The sequence below is a fragment of the Protomyctophum bolini genome (genome assembly GCF_963924005.1).
Source record: "Protomyctophum bolini genome assembly, chromosome: 14".
Lineage (NCBI taxonomy): Eukaryota > Metazoa > Chordata > Actinopteri > Myctophiformes > Myctophidae > Protomyctophum > Protomyctophum bolini.
In genome coordinates this window covers 12,698,596-12,717,944 of record NC_137875.1, presented here as the reverse complement: position 1 = coordinate 12,717,944, position 19,349 = coordinate 12,698,596, and the positions used below count along the sequence as shown (strand labels likewise).

At 44.0% G+C, this 19,349-nt stretch overlaps 3 protein-coding genes across 5 annotated transcripts in view; 1 reads left to right on the top strand and 2 right to left on the bottom strand.

Annotated features, from left to right (window-relative positions):
- Positions 1 to 2,735, bottom strand: part of LOC308327985 (lysophosphatidylserine lipase ABHD12-like) — a 30,394-nt gene extending 27,659 nt beyond the window's left edge. Inside the window, exons 1-2 of one of the 2 annotated variants that reach the window (XM_080781650.1) lie at positions 2,603 to 2,735; positions 170 to 323 (exon numbers count right to left, since the gene is read on the bottom strand). In XM_080781650.1, coding sequence (XP_080637776.1) covers positions 170 to 321 — 152 coding nt within the window. In that variant the 5' untranslated portion in view covers positions 322 to 323; positions 2,603 to 2,735. Of the gene's footprint in view, positions 1 to 169; positions 601 to 2,602 lie in introns of those variants that run through there. The other variant, XM_080781651.1, reaches the window with a different exon arrangement.
- A 684-nt stretch (positions 2,736 to 3,419) lies between these two features.
- Positions 3,420 to 9,204, top strand: gins1 (GINS complex subunit 1 (Psf1 homolog)). Its single transcript, XM_080782622.1, has 7 exons — positions 3,420 to 3,625; positions 5,059 to 5,123; positions 5,383 to 5,481; positions 6,538 to 6,628; positions 7,118 to 7,234; positions 8,683 to 8,757; positions 9,058 to 9,204. The coding sequence occupies exons 1-7, from the start codon at positions 3,551 to 3,553 to the stop codon at positions 9,124 to 9,126; spliced, it is 591 nt and encodes a 196-aa protein (XP_080638748.1). The 5' UTR covers positions 3,420 to 3,550; the 3' UTR covers positions 9,127 to 9,204.
- Positions 9,205 to 11,213: 2,009 nt separating this feature from the next.
- The window catches only part of LOC308328641 (neurotrypsin), a 43,755-nt gene continuing 35,619 nt past the window's right edge, over positions 11,214 to 19,349 (bottom strand). The window contains exons 12-15 of one of the 2 annotated variants that reach the window (XR_013965317.1): positions 19,041 to 19,163; positions 18,242 to 18,543; positions 14,204 to 16,674; positions 11,214 to 11,586 (exon numbers count right to left, since the gene is read on the bottom strand). Coding sequence is in view for 1 of the 2 variants with exons in the window: in XM_080782619.1 (XP_080638745.1) it covers positions 16,355 to 16,674; positions 18,242 to 18,543; positions 19,041 to 19,163 (745 nt within the window). In the remaining variant the exon portion in view is untranslated. Of the gene's footprint in view, positions 16,675 to 18,241; positions 18,544 to 19,040; positions 19,164 to 19,349 lie in introns of both variants that reach the window. The other variant, XM_080782619.1, reaches the window with a different exon arrangement.

The window sequence follows — 19,349 nt, the reverse complement described above, 5'->3', positions numbered from 1 at the left end:
ACACTTATACAGTATAGGCTAGTACAGTGACATTTTCATCTTTTGCTGGGTGACCCAGTTATAGAACAATAAAGGAAACAATCCCGTTATGTGAATTTCAGTTCCGTTAGCTTTGCTTTGAACCCTCTAGGACTGATCGACCCGCATGGGTGGGAGACGGGAGAGTTACCTTCTGAAGGGTCTGCCCATCTTCTCGTCCTGGGGGGGGGCTCCGTCCCGGAGGAGGTCTTCTTCTTCGGGGTGGAGGTGGTTAGCAATAACTCCTCGGTAGCTCAGGTGGTGGTGGTCATCGCCGGGGTCCCCGCCGAGCCGCTGTCGCATCACTGAAGTCAGATTGGAACAGCGGTACAATGAAGAGGGTGGGCCGGGGTGGGGGAAAAAACCCCAAAACAAAATAAATGTAAAAGTAAAATTTAAAGCGCTTGTTTGGTGGTGTTGTTAATTTGTTGTTGTCCAGGGCTTCGGTTTGACTGGATGCTGTTGTTGCCGGTTCGCTACTTGATCGCGGCCGCTGTGTAGTAATGTTACAGTGTTTGTTAACATGTAGTTACATTGTTACCACGCCGTGTGGTTGCGTGTGGCTGTGCGCGCGCGCGTGTGTGTCTGTTTGCGAGTGTGCGACTGCATCTGATCTCTGCAGAGACCAGCTGATTACGTCAACAGCGAACCTGATTTGCTGCTCGCCTCGGCCAATCACAGTTGAGCCGCAAAGCTTGACAAAAAAAACAAAAAAACTGACTGACTTGATCAGATCTACAAGATGATCTACTACTTTATGGTGCGGTAGCGGGTGAAATATTGTAAGGTTCGCTTCCCCAGAAGACATGAGAACCTTCTTAGTTAGCCTATATTATTATTTTCTTTAATGCAGTGGTTCCCAAACCTTTTAATGTCAAGGACCGCCAAAATGACCCTGCGGACCCCCATTTGAAAAGATATGCATTGCCATACCGACCCCCATGAGAGAAGATTTTACGGCAGGCACATAGCAGAGATTCTCAACCTCTTTCAAAAACCCGCAGTTTGACATGCATTAGTCTATACGGACCCCCATTTAATGGCATTTCTATATGGGACCCCAAATTATATTGTAAAAGCAATGTTAATTTAACTCTGAGAGTGTACATTTGTACACTCTCAGACACAGACCCATAAGGGTCCATTTGGTTCAAACTATCATTTAGCTGGGGACCCCCTGGAACTCCCTCAAGGACCCTTGGGGGTCCCCGGACCCCACCTTGGGAATCACTGATGTAAACTACCTAGTTATTGCTTTTTCAGGTTCATCCTCGTAGCATGAAGTTTTTGTATTGACCTTTCGTTTGAAATGTACCCATTTTACATACTGTGGAGTGTGGATACACTTTACAATCAATATCAATTATTAATCAACCAAAGCAACAATAAGAGTGAGTCAAGTCTCTGGAACTATCTCTTCTCTCCTCGGGCTAATGGCTAGCGCTCAGCCTTAGCGCTCTCCTAGCAACAACACAAAGCTAGACTTCCTGCTTCCGGTCAACCCCGGATCTGAATCCCCCCACAGCTTGACCTTAAAGCTTAGAGTATATATACTCTAAGCCTTAAAGTCACACACAATCCCACAACATAACAAACAATAGTAGTGGATAGTGCATAGGACATTTTCCTCCCAGGGTCAGCATTTAAAAAAAATAGAAGATACAGATAAAACAGGGGGAAAACATAGGCCTACGATCCTAGAATAAATATTAAAGTAGACCTACTTCAAAGTCTACCTAAAAAAAAGTGCAAAAGATGTAAACGAACAATAAAACATGTCTTTACTGAATGTTTACAAAACATTACAAACGTTTAAACTTAATAACCAGTTTATTATGAACCATAATAAACTTCTGCTTGTTTTTTTGTACAGTGTTTTTAGTGACTTACTAATACAATGACTGCTTGTCTATTGCTTCTTGTTTGCGTCACAGTGAAACCTGTCTGACAACATTCTGGTGCTAAAATACAGCCCTGAAACATTAACATGTCACAACCATGACCGTCATGACGCAACCCCTGGTTTTACGCACCATTTACAACGTTAATTACGTCTACATACACGTTCATATTTCAAATATAAAGTGCTCACCCCCAGAGCCACGGATGTTACAATTCTCCCCGACCGGGTATAAGTACGTACCCTATCATCAGTATTGTACAATACAAATCATTTTAATCCCATCGGTGGCTAGTTTCTCTGTTTTTCCCATAGACTGTAAATTCCTAATGCTTTCAACTTGGTTGGTAGGTGTATTGCACTCTGATTACATTATAACTTTCTGAGGAAAATGACCACCGATCAGATTAAAATGCTTTTTATTGTTCAATACTGAAGATACGGGTACTATTACCCACCCGAGCAGAAGTGCAACATCTGGGCCCGGGGGGTGAGCATTTCTATTTGAAATCTGAACGTTTATGTAAGACGTTAACGTTGTAAATGAAGAAAGTGCGTAAAACAGATTAAGTCCGCCATGACGAGCGTAGTCATGTAGTCATAGTGCTAAAATAAACACAAATGTAGTGCGAAAAAGACCCAGTATAGTCCACTTTTGTGACTCAAAACGAATAATTAATTTACCTTGAGATGAACATTGTTCTGATGGTTGTCCTATTACGTTGTGTAACTTTATGTAGTTATTGTAGTATAATCATTCACAACTTATCACGTCTGACACACAAGTCCAAGTCCACACGAACACACATTAGTGTAACAGCGGTTTGACACTCGTCAGCATCCGTAGTTTCGTGTTGCGATCTGGTTGCGATACACTGAAATCCGCAACCTATCGAAATATGTCTCCCAGAGGCCTGCATGGAGGAACGCATTATTTAAAAAATTGCATGTTGTTATTCTGTTTATTATAATAAATGATAAATCACACATACTGTAGTGTGGAGGCTATACTGTTATTTGACGTACATTGCCTAGGTTTTAAATTGAGAGGAAATATATTTAAATGTAATGTAAAAGTGCAATGTAAACAAAATATTTTTCTGCAACCATACAAGTATCATTTCCAGACAAGTTCCTACTATCACCAGCATGTAGCCAGTCATACTTGTGACTGTGAGTTTCTTTCCACATGTCAAGACATGCACATAAATTAACATTAATTAATTAACATGTTATGATGAATTGAACAAGGTGGACCCTCTTGTAAACAAGTGTAATGCTTTAGTTTATTGGGTCGTCCACTCACAGTTGACAGTTTTTGTATTGAGTTGTGCTTGAAATGTACTGTAATTCTGCAAACTGTTAATAAATACTTCAATCAATCAAACAATCGATCAATCAAACAAACTAAATCCTCCCATTTCGACGGGTCAAAAGTTCCTGTGTAACTCGTAGGCTACAGTCACGTGATCACAACAAAGTTTCGGAAACGTGGGATATTTTTGCCGCGAAAAACCCAGTGGACTGTCAAGAAGAACAACCGCTTTATGAGCTTTAAACAGAACATGCAGAAGACATCCGACTGAACATAAAAGTAACTTTAGATTTAAACCTTCACTTCAGTCAGACAGGATGTTTTGTGAGAAATCGATCGAATTGATCAGGGAACTCCATCGGATGACTGATGGACAGCTGCCTGCGTTCAATGTAAGTGATCATGTTTTGTTTGTTATTTAATCAATCATATTGTAAGTTATAGATATCCATTCTTAATGATCAATAATTCAATGTCTATATATTTTATCATGTTGCTTCACTGTTGCAGTGGAGCAATTTCTCTGATGAATCAGATTAATGTTTGCTAAACAAACAAGGTGCAGGCCTATTGATTGATAGAATACTTTAGTAATAGTACGATTATATTGCTATACTGTAGGCTTTCACACGTTTTCCCTGTTTTCTAACCGTGTAGAATATTTTTTTCTTCCTGGCTGTAAACAAGTTCTTGAGCTTAGTCCAGTTACCCTGGGTAAACATAGTAACTTTGTTTTGCTCCTTTTTTTTTGCATAGAAGTGAATATTTGTATGCCTAATGTATGAATTGAAAATGGAGGACCCTTATGTAAACAAGTCTTAGTGTTTTTTTTCTTGTGTTGACCTGTACTTTCCTTGAACTGTACCCATTCTGCAAACTGTTAATAACATTTTCAACCGATCAGTCCTGTATTTAAATTATTAAGTATAGTAGAGAGTTATATTTCAGGGTAGCAGGTCTATATATGGATATATCTACACACAATATAAAATACAGTGTTCAGAACATTAGTTATGTCTGGTTTGTCATCAATCTGGATGTTTACTACAAAATTATGTATTTCTAATAATAGCTAGTATAGTCAACTCGATAACAAATGGAAGAATCTTGGGCCATAACAAAGACTGTGCTTGGCTACTGTCTTGTGCAAGTGATTGCACTTATGACTTTTAACGTGTTTAGGACTTCCATTCAGACTTGGTTCTAAGTCAGTGGTTCCCAAACCTTTTCATGTCAAGGACCCCCAAATTGACACCAATTAGCCCGGACCCCTATTTGAAGAGATATGCCAGATTCTCAACCTGTTCGATTTCAAGGACCTCCCAGTTTGACCTGCATTACTCTACAGACCCCCGTTTAATGGCATTTCTATCTCTGGGACCCCCAATTTATATTGTAAAATCAATGTTAAAGGAGCATTCAGTGATTTGGAAAACCCCCGCCCCGGTAACAAGATGTGCACGCACTACAGTGGTGGGACGCGCAACAGGCCAACAGCACGCACACCAAGGCCCGCCCCCACTCCATCCTGATTGGATGAAGGCTGGGCCACCTGGCCAAAAACGAAGCGGACTGACCTCATGCTTCCTTCTATGCATGAGGAGTCCAAGCCGCTTCTTTTCACCTGACAGTGGGGAGTTTCCCAGGCCGGACGTAGCGCCCGGAAGGAACACGTTATTCCGACCAGTACCGTTCCCCCTCTCCATTAGGGCTGAAGACTGCAGCAACAAGACTTTCACCTTACTGTTATCTGTAATGGTGCTGTGACAATAAAGTTGATTGATTGATTGATTGAGAACTAACGTCAGGCCTCTTCTCTGAACAGGAAGATGGAATCCGTCAAGTTCTGGAGGAGATGAAGGCCTTATATGAACAAAACCAAGTTGATGTGTGAGTACACACACACACACACACACACCTATCGCTTTTTTACAATTTAGGCATTTATCAGTCGCTCTTAATCCTGAGCGATTTACAGTAGGCAAGGACAACACATAGTAATATATAAATAGTCATCTAGGATCATAAGCAAGCTAAGAACTTAACATCCGTCTAACACTGTGTGTGTGTGTGTGTGTGTGTGTGTGTGTGTGTGTGTGTGTGTGTGTGTGTGTGTGTGTGTGTGTGTGTGTGTGTGCGCGCGCACCAGCAACGAGGCTAAGTCGGAAGGCAGAGCTGAACTCATTCCAACCATTAAGTTCCGTCACTGCTGTCTACTGAGGAACCAACGCTGTATCACTGCTTACCTGTACGTAGGCACCTGTGACCTGTCTGTCTGTCTCACTGCTTACCTGCACCTGTCTGTCCCCATATGATAGTCAAGTGACAATGTAAGGACATGTAAGACCTTTTTAATAATTCCTAAAATGGAAAAAAAAGACCACATTGCTACATCAAAAGTAGTCAACAAACTACCCTATTGTGCTGCATATAAGACTATGTTTTCTTTTTCCTCCAATGGAAATATCCTAAAAAAACCGGGGTCGTATCATAACCGGGGACTATAGACTATTTGACATTCAATGTTCTTTTTCCACAAATGAGTCTTGAAAAATCTTATAATCGGATTCGTCTTATATTCGGCGCAATACGGTATACTATAAGAACTGGTGAAATATTGGCCAAGTTGTCGCATCGCAATGTGAGGCCTTGTGAACTTGTAGATTGGCTATATCTAACCTCGCCTCACCAGGCTTTCCACCGCCTCAGAGGAAAGCCTGGTCTCTGTTTCAAAAGTCTGTATGATCTGGGCTAGGGCCGGATGATGTGGTTACGTCATGTTGTAGTATTGTTTTGTAGTCGCCAGACAGGATGAACAAGCGGCGACAACTTCCTTTTCCCTCTCAATAAAAGCTCTCGCTTACGAGAGCTTTTATTGCTTTTAATCAAACAGGAAGCAACAAACAGCTTCCTGTTTGTTGTAGGCAAACCATTGCCTACAACATGACGTAAGCATATCATCCGGCTCCAGCCCGGATCATATACCGAAATGAAATGGTGCCCAGGCTACTATTTCTACAATATATATCATGTGGAACCAAGTCAAACAAATTGTAATGCCTCAACAATTCCAAGTAAGTGCTTGTCAGGGAGCAGGGGGTGGGGTTCCCAGTTCAAATATGATTTTGGGGGTGGGGTGGGGTGGGGGGGTCCCCACTAGTTCAAACACATCCAGAACCTGTGAAATATGTACAGTAGTTGCTGTAGTGGAAAAGGGCCATTATGAGCCAGTTGATTTTGTCCCAGTTTGGGATGTACACTATGTATGTGCAGTATGCAAATTATGCTTAACGATGTATTCCAGGTATGACAGGCTGCTGCGTATCCGGGCGCTGAGGTGGGAGTACGGCAGCGTCCTGCCGCCCAACATCCGCTTCCACATGTGTGCTGAGGAGGTGAGTCTACCACACGTCTCCTTTCATACCTCCCACTGAGGAGGTGAGCAGTGTTGTTTTCGTCAACTAATACTATGACGAAAAATGTTCGTCGACTACCTTTTTTCACTGACAAACATGAAAACTAAGCCATGATGACTAAAACTACGACTACGGTAAATATACAATTTTGTCCACAAATAAAAACTAGACCAAAATGTTAGGAAGGGACTAGTGGACAAGAGATCCAGTATAAGTAATTTTACACTTGGTTGCATGTGTCGACTAAAATCTTATATTTAGTCAACTAAAACTAGAATGTGACTAAAACTAAATGAAAACTATTCAAGAGACTAAAATAGAAATTTGCTGCCAAAAACAACACTGGAAGTGAGTCCACGTGTCGCCTTTTCCAATATAGACCTATTTAACACACAGCATCTTAACAAAGAAAATGTTATTTACTGTCCATCTTAGTTTAGTTGCTTGCTGTTGTTGTTTTCCTCGTAGTTGGAGTGGTTCAACCAGTATAAGAAGTCTCTGGCGGGCTTCATGAGGTCCGTAGGGGGAGAGGAAGGTCTGGACATCACCCAGGACATGAAACCTCCAAAGAGTCTGTACATCGAGGTAAGCAGAAAGAGCACTATTGTTTTCGTCGACTAAAACTTAAGAAAGGCACAAACTGGCAAACTGGCAAAAACTAAATAAAAACTAAGATGATGACTAAAACTGACTAAATATATTGACAATTTCGTCAACAAATAAAAACTAGACTAAAATGTTAGGAAGGGACTAGTGGACAAGAGATCCAGTATAAGTCATTTTACACTTGGATTCATGCTGAAAATGGCAGATCTACAAGCTCACGCGTCGCAGCACGACGCGTTGTGAGCTTGTAGATCTGCTATTTTCAGCAAGTGTAAAAATCTGTCATCACGACAACATCAAGGACCGCCAAAATACATTTTAGTCGACTAAATCTACAGTTGATTTAGTCGACTAAAATGTATTTTGACTAAAATCTTATGACACTTAGTCGACTAAAACAAAACACTAAAACATTACAGGTAACTAAATTATTAATTAATTCCAAAGACTATGACTAAACTAAAATAGAAATTTGCTGCCAAAAACAACACTGAGGAAGAGTCTCTATATTGAGGTGACCCGTGGTTTCAAGAAGTACTCAAGATTAGACGAGATATAGAGGGTATGCACGTGACATCATCATACCCGAATGCCTACTGAGTGTCAAAACAATAATATGCTTTCTGGCCTTGACAGCCCATACATCCAATCAGAAAAGTCTGACTGCATTAAACAACGTTAAACTCACTTCGCCACTCACTTTATGCATGCGCATATACCCTCTTAAACTGAACTAGTAAAAATAACTAGAAAATGAGGACAGTTTTACAATGTAGCCATTTAAGCAGACTTAAATGGCTTTATTAACACAGACTAAAAGACTAAGATTTTGATATTTTTAGTCGACTAAGACTAGACTGTTACCTATCCACTTAGTGCCTTGTGGGGAGGGTCCACCTTGTTCAATTTATCAAAAAACAGTGCTCATCAACTCAACAGTGCTAGACTAGACTAAGACTAAAACTATTTCAGATGACAAAAAATAGGACTTAAAAACGAAATGGCGTGTTATTCAAAAGACGAAGACTAAATCAGAATTTGCTGTCAAGATTAACACTGCATACATAGAATGAGAAGAGATAACTGTGTCAAGAAACTAGGATTCCAGGTAAACAATGAACCTAGCGTCTGTCTAAATTACATTACATAATTAATTATAATACTATAATATAATTACATCATTATCCGTGTGGTCAATGTTTACTGTGTGTAAAATAAAATTAAAACATGCATAAAATGTGTGGCAATGGGAATTAATCTACCACCATAAAGGTCCTATGTGGCCATCTAGTGGCCACATCGAATAACAGCAGTTATTTCTTTCATTTTGTGCGCGTGAGTTTTCACCCACACAAAATGTTTAGTTTTAACCAAGAGATGTCAATTTGCAGCATCTTTTGATAAACTCTTGTTCATGTCGTCCACAGGTGAGGTGTTTGAAAGATCACGGCGAGTTTGAAATAGACGATGGAACCATTATTCTGCTGAAGAAAAACAGCCAGGTAAACCTTTGAGCCATGGCACAATGTGCTGCGTTTCATAAAGAACTATATATATATATACACTATATATAAACATTTTTGAATACTTCAGATAGCCGATCTACAAGCTCGCAACGTGTCAATGTAGATCGGCTAGTTGGAACACATTTTTTAATGTTTTTGAAAATAGTCAAAAGGGCAAAGAAGTTTAGGGATAAGGGCTGGTGGAAATGGAGCCTGTAAGAGTACATTGTGATTCTGTCTGTTTCTTTCCTTCCTGAATAAAGTGACTTCTCAACTACGTTTCTTTCCCCCCCACAGCACTTCCTGCCTCGGTGGAAATGTGAGCAGCTGATTCGCCAGGGCGTCCTGGAGCACGTGATGTCATGACGAGCAGGCGTTATACGGACAAATGTGTCCATGGCAAAATTGTTGATTTTGAAATGTAATAAAATTAAAGTAAGCACATTACAATTTTCTCATTTTATTTCATGGAATGTGTGCTGAAGGCAGTGGCTGGAGCCTACTGATAAGCCCCAATTATTCATATACCAGATTGCCAGTCTCCAGGTTTTCGTCTGAATAACACTGATTTCATGTTTTTACTTAAAGGGATATTTCACCTCATGTTCATTTTAACATGTGCTCAGTGTGAGCACCCTGCAGACAGTGGACAGTCATCCTTCTCTCTCTCTCTGAGCCGTAAGGCCGCTGTAGATAGAGGTCATCGTTTCTGACCTGGTCCTCCCATGTGACACTAATCATTCTTGTGTAGATGCCATCCATCCAGGGCCTTTTCCTGTAGTGCTGTGAGTGTCCATGTCTCGGCCCCATACAGCAGTACTGACTCCACTGTGAGGGTCCATACAGCAGTACAGACTCCACTGTGAGGGTCCATGTCACAGCCCCATGCAGCAGTACTGACTCCACTGTGAGGGTCCATGTCTCAGCAGCCCCATACAGCAGTACTGACTCCACTGTGAGGGTCCATGTCTCAGCCCCATACAGCAGTACTGACTCCACTTTGAGGGTCCATACAGCAGTACAGACTCCACTGTGAGGGTCCATGTCTCAGCCCCATACAGCAGTACTGACTCCACTGTGAGGGTCCATGTCTCAGCCCCCATACAGCAGTACTGACTCCACTGTGAGGGTCCATACAGCAGTACAGACTCCACTGTGAGGGTCAATGTCTCAGCCCCATGCAGCAGTACTGACTCCACTGTGAGGGTCCATGTCTCAGCCCCCATACAGCAGTACTGACTCCACTGTGAGGGTCCATGTCTCAGCCCCATACAGCAGTACAGACTCCACTGAGGGTCCATGTCTCAGCCCCATACAGCAGTACTGACTCCACTGAGGGTCCATACAGCAGTACTGACTCCACTGAGGGTCCATGTCTCAGCCCCATACAGCAGTACAGACTCCACTGTGAGGGTCCATGTCTCAGCCCCATGCAGCAGTACTGACTCCACTGTGAGGGTCCATGTCTCAGCCCCCATACAGCAGTACTGACTCCACTGTGAGGGTCCATGTCTCAGCCCCATACAGCAGTACTGACTCCACTGTGAGGGTCCATGTCTCAGCCCCATACAGCAGTACAGACTCCACTGAGGGTCCATGTCTCAGCCCCATGCAGCAGTACTGACTCCACTGTGAGGGTCCATGTCTCAGCCCCCATACAGCAGTACTGACTCCACTGTGAGGGTCCATGTCTCAGCCCCATACAGCAGTACTGACTCCACTGTGAGGGTCCATGTCTCAGCCCCCATACAGCAGTACTGACTCCACTGTAGCTACCTCTTTGAGGTCAGACTCATGATGTCCGCACTCTCCTCATCCCGTGCGAGGCATTCCAGTCTAAGTGCCCTCCGGACTGTTCCGTTGAGGCAGTCCAGGCACTGAGATGTTTGAGAAGTAGGCCACCCAATGGTCAAAGTGTAAATGTTCCATTTCACAAGTCGCTTTACTGACCTTTAATCACAGTGGTCAAACAAGTTCCCATTGTTTATACAAACAGAAATGATTGAAGGAGGAATTAACAATGCAAATCGAAGACACTCTTTAGAAAATTAATAGACTAAATAGCGCGCGCACATGTGTGGGTGTGTGCGTGTATGCCCTCAAGAAAATAGAAATATTGAATATCTGACCTGTTATGTTAGTATCCTTGTTTTGATTTTTCTTCCACAATTTATGGAGCTTTTAAAAGAATAATCACCCACTTCAACTCCCTGTAAACCTGTGATGTGACAAAGCAGATTCTCAATCTCAGACTATTGCAGTCTTATACTTATAGTATTAAATCTTGCGACGTGTTTTTGGCGTGTATATCTGACACCTTTTGTCAAGCTAGTGTAAATGATAGTGACACATTCATTGAAATTAAGAAAGAAAAAACACTCTTGAACCATGTGTGTTTGCAGCTCTGTTTATTTCATAGTTTCATGGTGGAATGTGCGCCGGTCAAAAAGCAGACTCTACAGTGGGCGGCATCCCAGCAAATGTGTTTTTTTCCTCCTTTTAATACCAGTAAGACGCGGGAAGCGGACGCAGCTGAGACCCTGCAGATCATGTCTGTCTGTCTGTGTGTCTGTCCCGCTGTTACTGTATATGTGGACCTGGCCCCTTTTGTGCCCATATATGGAGCTGAGTGGACCTGGCCCCTTTTGTGCCCATATATGGAGCTGAGTGATTGCTGATGCAACACACTCCATATTTGGATAGCGGGACAGACACACGGACGGACAGACAGACAGACATGATCTGCTAGGTCTCATAGTAAGTGCTCACTGCGTTCGCAATAAATCATATGAGGGTTCATTGCGCCGGATGATGCGGACGATCACGCTGCAAATTTGAACACAGAACAGAGCTCAGAAATACATACGGTATAAATTGCAGGTGCTGTATGAAAAACAAACAAACGGTACACTTTGTGCATATGCATATAAGCATCACAAAAATAGTGGTTTAATACTGACAAGAGCCCATAGACTATAGAGCGCCGCGGTCCCGTCCCCTTTCATGACGACGAGCAGCCCGGAAGAGAATTTCCCACACATTCTTTCGCTCGTCGGGGGCGGGACTGCAGCGCTCTATTCCTGCTTCCCCCCATCGGGCATGTTCCGTCTAGCGAGGCGGTGTTAGTCAAATTGGTGACCTGACAATCGTGACCATGTTGTGGTTTAGCAGACGCCCTTCATCCAGTAACTAAGCAAGGTAAACACATCCATCAGATGCAGAGAGACAGTGTAGTGTAGTAGTGCCTCAGTAATATAGGATCAGTATAATATCAAAACATAAATAATCTGTACATTGAAACTGTTGTTTTTGGCAGCACATTTTGATAGTCATAGTCTCTTGAAAAAAGGTAGTCGACGAACATTCTTTGTCATAGTATTAGTCGACGAAAACAACACTGCATTGAAACTATACGATGTCAGTGTAACGCAAACTCAGGTCTTCCACGTGAAAGTGCAACATCTTAACCACTAGACCAAAGGGACCGGGAGAGATATTAGACTTTTGAGGCCATCAGGCTGCAGGCTCTGAGCCACTCTGCTACACCAAGTCAACAAATTAACCTGGCATCTGTCTTATACTAACATCTAAATGTTAGTTACTAATTTACTAACATGCTATCTAGATTACATTTTAACTTTTGCATAAGACTGCTGCATGGTCTTCACGTAAATCACTGCCGTTTGGTTATCGAGTTAAACATAGTGGTATACTGGTATTTCTCAGGCCACACATTTCCTGGGACATCACTGTGCGCCATTTAAAGTCTCACAAGATGGTCACAGATTTTGGCATGTCACCAATTTCACCGCAACACCGGCTGGAGTGTGGGGGAGACAGAAATGTGAGTGTTGTAATTTGGCTGAGGAGAGTCGCTTGTGGGAAATACCATGATAAAGCGGTGAGCAGGTGCTCAGTCAGAACGGACTTCATTTCCCAGAAGGCTCTCTGTGCCACTCGTACTGTACAAAGCCGTTCAACAGCTGACAAACTCTCTTAATATTATAATTTATGCATTTATACATGATTGGAAATACTGAATTCTTACTTATTGACTTGAAGCACATCATGCCATTCTTAGGATAGGGGGGATAAAACCTTTCAACAGCCAAGAATGTATTTTGTGTCTGTGTGAATCCAACCATTCTCAATCTTAGAAAGTATTATTTTTATCGATTCATCAATTTGTCTTGTAGTGTTAAGAGCGAGAGGCAGAATTGAGAAGGCTTTTGTGACACATGCAAACCTGGAATGTTCATTTGAACAATATTATCACGTAGTAAACCAACCTCAATAAGTTCTGTTACTGTACAAATACAACGCCGTACCACAAACAAACAAAAAAAGAATACACTCCATTCATGGCACTTTTTCCAAGGCGTAAGAGCCCCATTTCTCCCATCATGAACACTGGCGTCTGCCTCTAGCTGGCATGACAACTATAGCATTTACAGGTGAGCCAGTGTGACTGGTTCATTGGCATGCATTCTGGGGCAATGCCACTCACACTGGACTGGTTGGCATGCATTCTGGTGCAATGCCACTTACACTGGCCGTCTGTCTTTATATGTATTCACTATTTTTGAGTGGTGCAACCACTCCAAGGAACAGCAATGTCTGTGTTCACCCACCTATGTGTTGGTTAATGAGCACCAGTATATGACTATGAGTACCAGTAGGGGCGCTGTTGTGCCAGAAACAGATAAGAGGGATAGTGCTGCACTGTTAATGCTGCACTGCTAATGAGAGAGAGAAAGAGAGAGAGAGAGGTGGGGGGGGGGGGGGAGTTGCACCACTCAGTTCACACAGGTGTTGTTTTTTTAGACGGCCATTTAGATGTATATTAGACATCCGTTAGACATGCTCAGTGGGTACATGTACTCATGCCATGAGTGGCCAAACAATCCACACGTTTAAAACCACTTAAAGGCCTGAATACTTAGTCGAGTGGAGTCCCCCTGGCGTCTATACTAGAACCTCTCCTTTTTTCAGCCCGAATGAAATAGGTGATCTGCTATTTTGACACTGAATGTTCACCCCTGAATAGGGATGCTAGGGTTCAAGTTGTTTAAATGTATGTCCATATAATTGGTCCTCACTAATTAATGCTCATTATGAGATGGCAGCATTTCTGTGTCTAATTGGTGGGCTGTGGACAGTTCCCTAGAGAACCACTGACATCATCGATGGGGATGCCAAGTTAACACCCCGAGTTGCTCCACAGGCTGGGAGCGTCTGTTGCGCAACATTAGATGTCGCACAACATTCGATGTTGCGCAACAGTGGGACGTCATCGAAAATGTTCCCCCCGATTAGCCAACGAGACCAAAAATCTTAAAACGTTAACTATTGATCTAAATCATCCCGTCCAATTCTAAGCAAAGATCATGTATTAGACGGCCCACTGCGGTCCCGTCGCTAGTCTCGTTAGAATTAATCATACCTCCCGTCGTTGTCGATCGCCTCTAGAGTGTTTTGGCTACATCTAGCTACTTCAGCCACATCCAGGATAACATCCAGTCCGTCGGTAAAAGTGCTCCGCTGACCAAATGAAGAAATGAGAAATGAGAAAATACAAATAAAAAGTACGGCATGACATCACAGGGTAATCCTTAACCGTTGAGCTTTTGGGCCTGTGGCTCCCTGGGTAAGAACTAGTACTACAGCCTCTTTCTTCCTGTAAAGTCAGTGTGCTCAAATGGAATCCAACAAAAATCACACTTGACGTCACTGCTTAAAGCAAACATTAAAAGCCCATAGTCGTGGCTTTTGTTTTTGCTGCCGTTTGTTAAGCAAACATTTAAAAACATTTAAAAATTCCATAGACTTGGCTGCCACATGACTTAATTTCTGAAAGCCAGGCATTGAAGAGGCTAGCGCCCCTCAAAAAATAATAAACGTTTAAAATCTTGTTTGAAATGACCAAACTTGCCTAAAATCCATAGACTTGGCGGCCACATGACTTAATTTCTCACAGCCAGGCGTTGGAGAGGCTAGCGTCCCTCAAAAATAAACGTTTAAAATCTTGTTTGAAATGAAACCTACCGTAAACAATGATGTCACTGGTAGGCAGGTCTTATAATGAGCATTAGAGAGGACCAACTCTATGAAGATATGGTTGAACATGGGCATAGTGCTGCTTTAAGAATTCTACAGTGCTATTCACATGCATGTCCATTGTTATAGGAGGGAAGAGGGTGAAATAATGGAGAGTTCCAGTTGGATGTGCAACGTTCACCGAGACCAGGAGGCAGAAACGAGATAGTTAGGAACCAAATGGACCCTTATGGGTCTGTAACTCAGAGAGAGTACAAATGGAATCAAATGGTACACTCTCAGAGTTAAATTCACTTTGATTTTACAATATGTATTGGGGTCCCAGAGATAGAAATTCCATTAAATAGGGGGCCTTAGAGCTGTAAAAACCTTCTCTTATGGGGGTCCTTGGCATGTATTTTCAAATGGGGGGTCCGCAGGCTAACGAGTATCATTTTGGGGGTCCTTGACATGAAAAGGTTTGGGAACCACTGACATATATATTTCATATAATAATGCTGCAAAGTGCTACAGTTTGTACTGTAGTCCTAAACCCTGGGAGTGAGCTGGCAATTGGGTTCCCTTGCCAGATTCCAAGTGCTTTATGTGTTAACACAATTAACACAATATGCCCGTGTTCGGGGGAGGGAAGCCAGGCAGGGAGGTCCCCCCAGCTCCTACGAGCTGGGGGGAGCCAGTAGAATACAACAGTACATCATCCCGGTGGGGGCTCCTCACTGGCAGGTGAGCCAGTAGGATACAACAGTACATCCTCCCGGTGGGGGCTCCTCACTGGCAGGTGAGCCAGTAGGATACAACAGTACGTCCTCCCGTTGGGGGCTCCTCACTGGCAGGTGAGCCAGTAGGATACAACAGTACATCCTCCCGGTGGGGGCTCCTCACTGGCAGGTGAGCCAGTAGGATACAACAGTACGTCCTCCCGTTGGGGGCTCCTCACTGGCAGGTGAGCCAGTAGGATACAACAGTACATCATCCTGGTGGGGGCTCCTCACTGGCAGGTGAGTCAGTAGGATACAACAGTACGTCCTCCCGGTGGGGGCTCCTCACTGGCAGGTGAGCCAGTAGGACACAACAGCAGTGACGGGGGGTGTGGGGAGTAATTAATTGGCACACTGACTCAATTGAGGAAAAAAATAAGAATTGGCACAATTGACTCGAAAAAATAAAAAAATACAAAAAATACATTTATACATCTGTCTGTCACGTCTGTCTGTCTGTGCAAAAGAAGCGCTGAATCCCCCCCCATTGTCTTTGTCCTACTGTAAATCAAATTAGTTGAAGCATATACTGTATAGCTTGCCGCTTATCAGAAATGGACATTGAAAAATATACTTTAAAGACATTTTCAAATATATCTTCGTGAACGGAAATGGCGAACAGATGACGACTTCCTCTCTCGGCTTTCGGGGGGGTTAGTGTAGTTCCAGACTCTCGATGTAATGTAGCATTCGGAGATGGTGGAACAGTCGTCTGGCGGCGCGAGACTTAACAACAACACCTAGGAGTAACCGTCCGCCAAAAAACATCCGTCCTTCCGTCAGTTCTTGTAGGGTTTGTTGATGACCTGGTCGATCCACCGCAGGAAGCGGCTGACCCTCGTGTAGACGCCCGGAAAGGAGGGGTCGCCACAGCCGTGACCCCAGGAGATGACCCCGGTCAGCACCCAGCGGCCACCCTCTCCCTGGCACACCAGCGGCCCACCGCTGTCCCCCTGGCAGCTGTCCACGCGCCGGCGCTCCGACAGGCTGCCGGCGCACAGCATGCGGCTGGTGTAGCGCTCGCCGTAGCGCTTCTTACACCTCCAGGACGGCAGCAGAGGAACCCACGCCTGGAGGAGCGTGCGGGAGTACTCCTGGTCTGAGAGGGAAAGCACACAATCACATAGATTAGTTTAGTACGGGAGTACTCCTGGTCTGAGAGGAACAGAACACAACCAGATATTAGATTATCCCTAACAAAAAGGCAAAGAAGTTTAGGGATAAGGGGGTTAGCACGGACGAAAATAGAGCCCCTGGTCTGAGAGTGAAAGAACACAACCAGAGACATTAGATTAGATTGAAAGGAGAATGAAAACCAAACAAAAACGTTTGAGAACTACTGACTTAGAAGGCCTTTGTAGAATGGGCCAAAGAAGTTTAGGGATAAGGGGGTTAGCACGGACGAAAATATAGCCCCTGGTCTGAGAGGGAAAGAACACAACCAGAGACATTAGATTAGATTACGGTAGATTAGATTGAAAGGAGAGTGACAACAAAAAAAAAAACATTTGAGAACTACTGACTTAGAAGGCCTTTGTAGAATGGGCCTCAGGTCTTAATGGTTAAATGAACCTGTGACTCGCCATCCGGTGATGTAGGGCAGGGCCTCTAAAGGCCTATTCATAGTCTGGATTTTCGGTGGTGACTGGGTGAGGTGTAACCTGACGCTGCCAGATGAGGGCGGTATTGCGGAAACATATTCCCCAACACAACACTCATCTGGGATCTCTGACGGAGTTGAGCCCTGAGTCAGATCTGCTTCGTACCGAACCAATCAGCGTGAGCTAAAGGCGGGATGCGGATGTGACGGTATATAGACACGTCGATATGATTGGTTGTGTTTGCACGCCCACACGGTGATAGACAGACGCTCCCATCCAATCATCTACCATGTATCTTGAAAAAAAGGAACAGCCCCGTCATCGAATTTGCTTCCGCGATCCCAGATCCAAATAAGCTGTGAAACAAATTTGTGTAGCAAGCTTTTTGGATCTGGCAGCGTCAGGTTAGGTGAGGTGACCACCGGAGCTGAAATAACGTTGAGCGGTGGTGAGTAAAAGTGGTGGTGGTGGTTTGCTCTTCACCGCGGCTCGTGACGTCATGTTGTAGTTCGGTGGTCACCCCACCACCGAAAATCCAGACTATGTATGAGCCTTTACCCAGGGCCTCTTACCCAGGCCCGGACTGACAATGGAACTTGCAGGGCCCTGTGCGAGACTATTTCAAAGGTTTACAGCTGTTGCTTCCATCGAAACCGTATTCATAGGTCCCTGATTTCAATGTTAACGCAACACAGGAACCCCAGCTAGTATTTTTGGTCATCCAACAGTTTATTAACCACTCGCGGTGGGAGGAGACTCAAAAATAGCAGATCCAGCTTCGGGGAGCAGCCTTATAACTCTATATGGGAGCAGCCTTATAACTCTATATGGGAGCAGCCTTATAACTCTATGGGAGCAGCCTTATAACTCTATGGGAGCAACGGCGATAGTGCTGGCTGTCATTCACAGGGCGCGCGCCGCAAAGCGCAAAAAGTGTCCTTCTTGATTGTGTTGCACTCACGCAGATCACACACACGGGGCCTTTTTGATTTGGTGTAGCTCCAGGGCCCTCGGAGGGGTCTTACCTGTGACTCCCCATCCGGTGATGACGCAGGCTGCTCTTACCTGTGACTCCCCATCCGGTGATGACGCAGGCTGCGGGCCTCTTGCCCCGCTTGCCGGCGCCCTGCTGCGGTAGCGGCTGCGGTGCGGGCAGACACGCGGCGTTGGTGTGCGGGTTGAACGACACGCAGTTGCCCTCGGTGCCCTTGAGCCTAAGCAGGGCGATGTCGTACTCCCAGCCCTGCGTGAGGTACTTCCGGTGCACCACGATGCGCTCCGGTGACAGGCTGCGCTCAAAGTCGTCGCGCTCCTCCGTGTGGTAGTCGCCCAGACGCAGCACGTAGCGCGACGGGTCCCTGCCGAACCTGCGGCCCGGTGGTGGGGGAAAAAGTACTCAAATGTTGTACACCCAACGTTGCAATAATAAAACATATTTTCATTAATTAATTAATATTATTTGTTATTCTTTTTTCACCTAAACGTCATCATTGATGTTCATTGCAATGCCATTGGTCATGATATTTATACTTATATTTATAGTTATGATAAATAGTATACCCCCCACAGAGGCTGAAATTCACACAAATTAAAAATCTCTGGACACAATGTTGAACAATTTATGAAAAATAATGAACACTCATCTTTTACTTTCTCTAATAACAACCTAAACATGAACCTTGGTTGAAAAAAACTAAAGTTGTGAAGTTTTTAAAAAACATTGGAAAATATTTCAACTAGCCAATCTACATTGTCACGTTGTGAGCTTGTAGATCGGCTATTTCAACTATTTTAAAATGTGGTAAAAAGATTACACTAAAACTACACTAACACAACATGACCACCGGAGGTCGCCGTTTCCTACCTCTTGAAGCAGTGTGCTGCAGTCAGCACCCAGCAGGAGTTGATGAGAGTGGCTCCACACAGAGGATGGTTGCCTTTAGAGTGAGACCTGAGCCACAGAGACACCTGCCACGGCCAGTCACCCCTAAACACACAATAGAGTAAGCAGATGAGTGTGTGTGTGTGTGTGTGTGTGTGTGTGTGTGTGTGTGTGTGTGTGTGTGTGTGTGTGTGCGTGCGTGCGTGCGCGTGCGTGTGTGTGTATGTTTGCGTGCGTGCGTGAATATTTGTGTGTGAAAGGGTGAATGTGCGTGTGGACTGTGGATGGCTG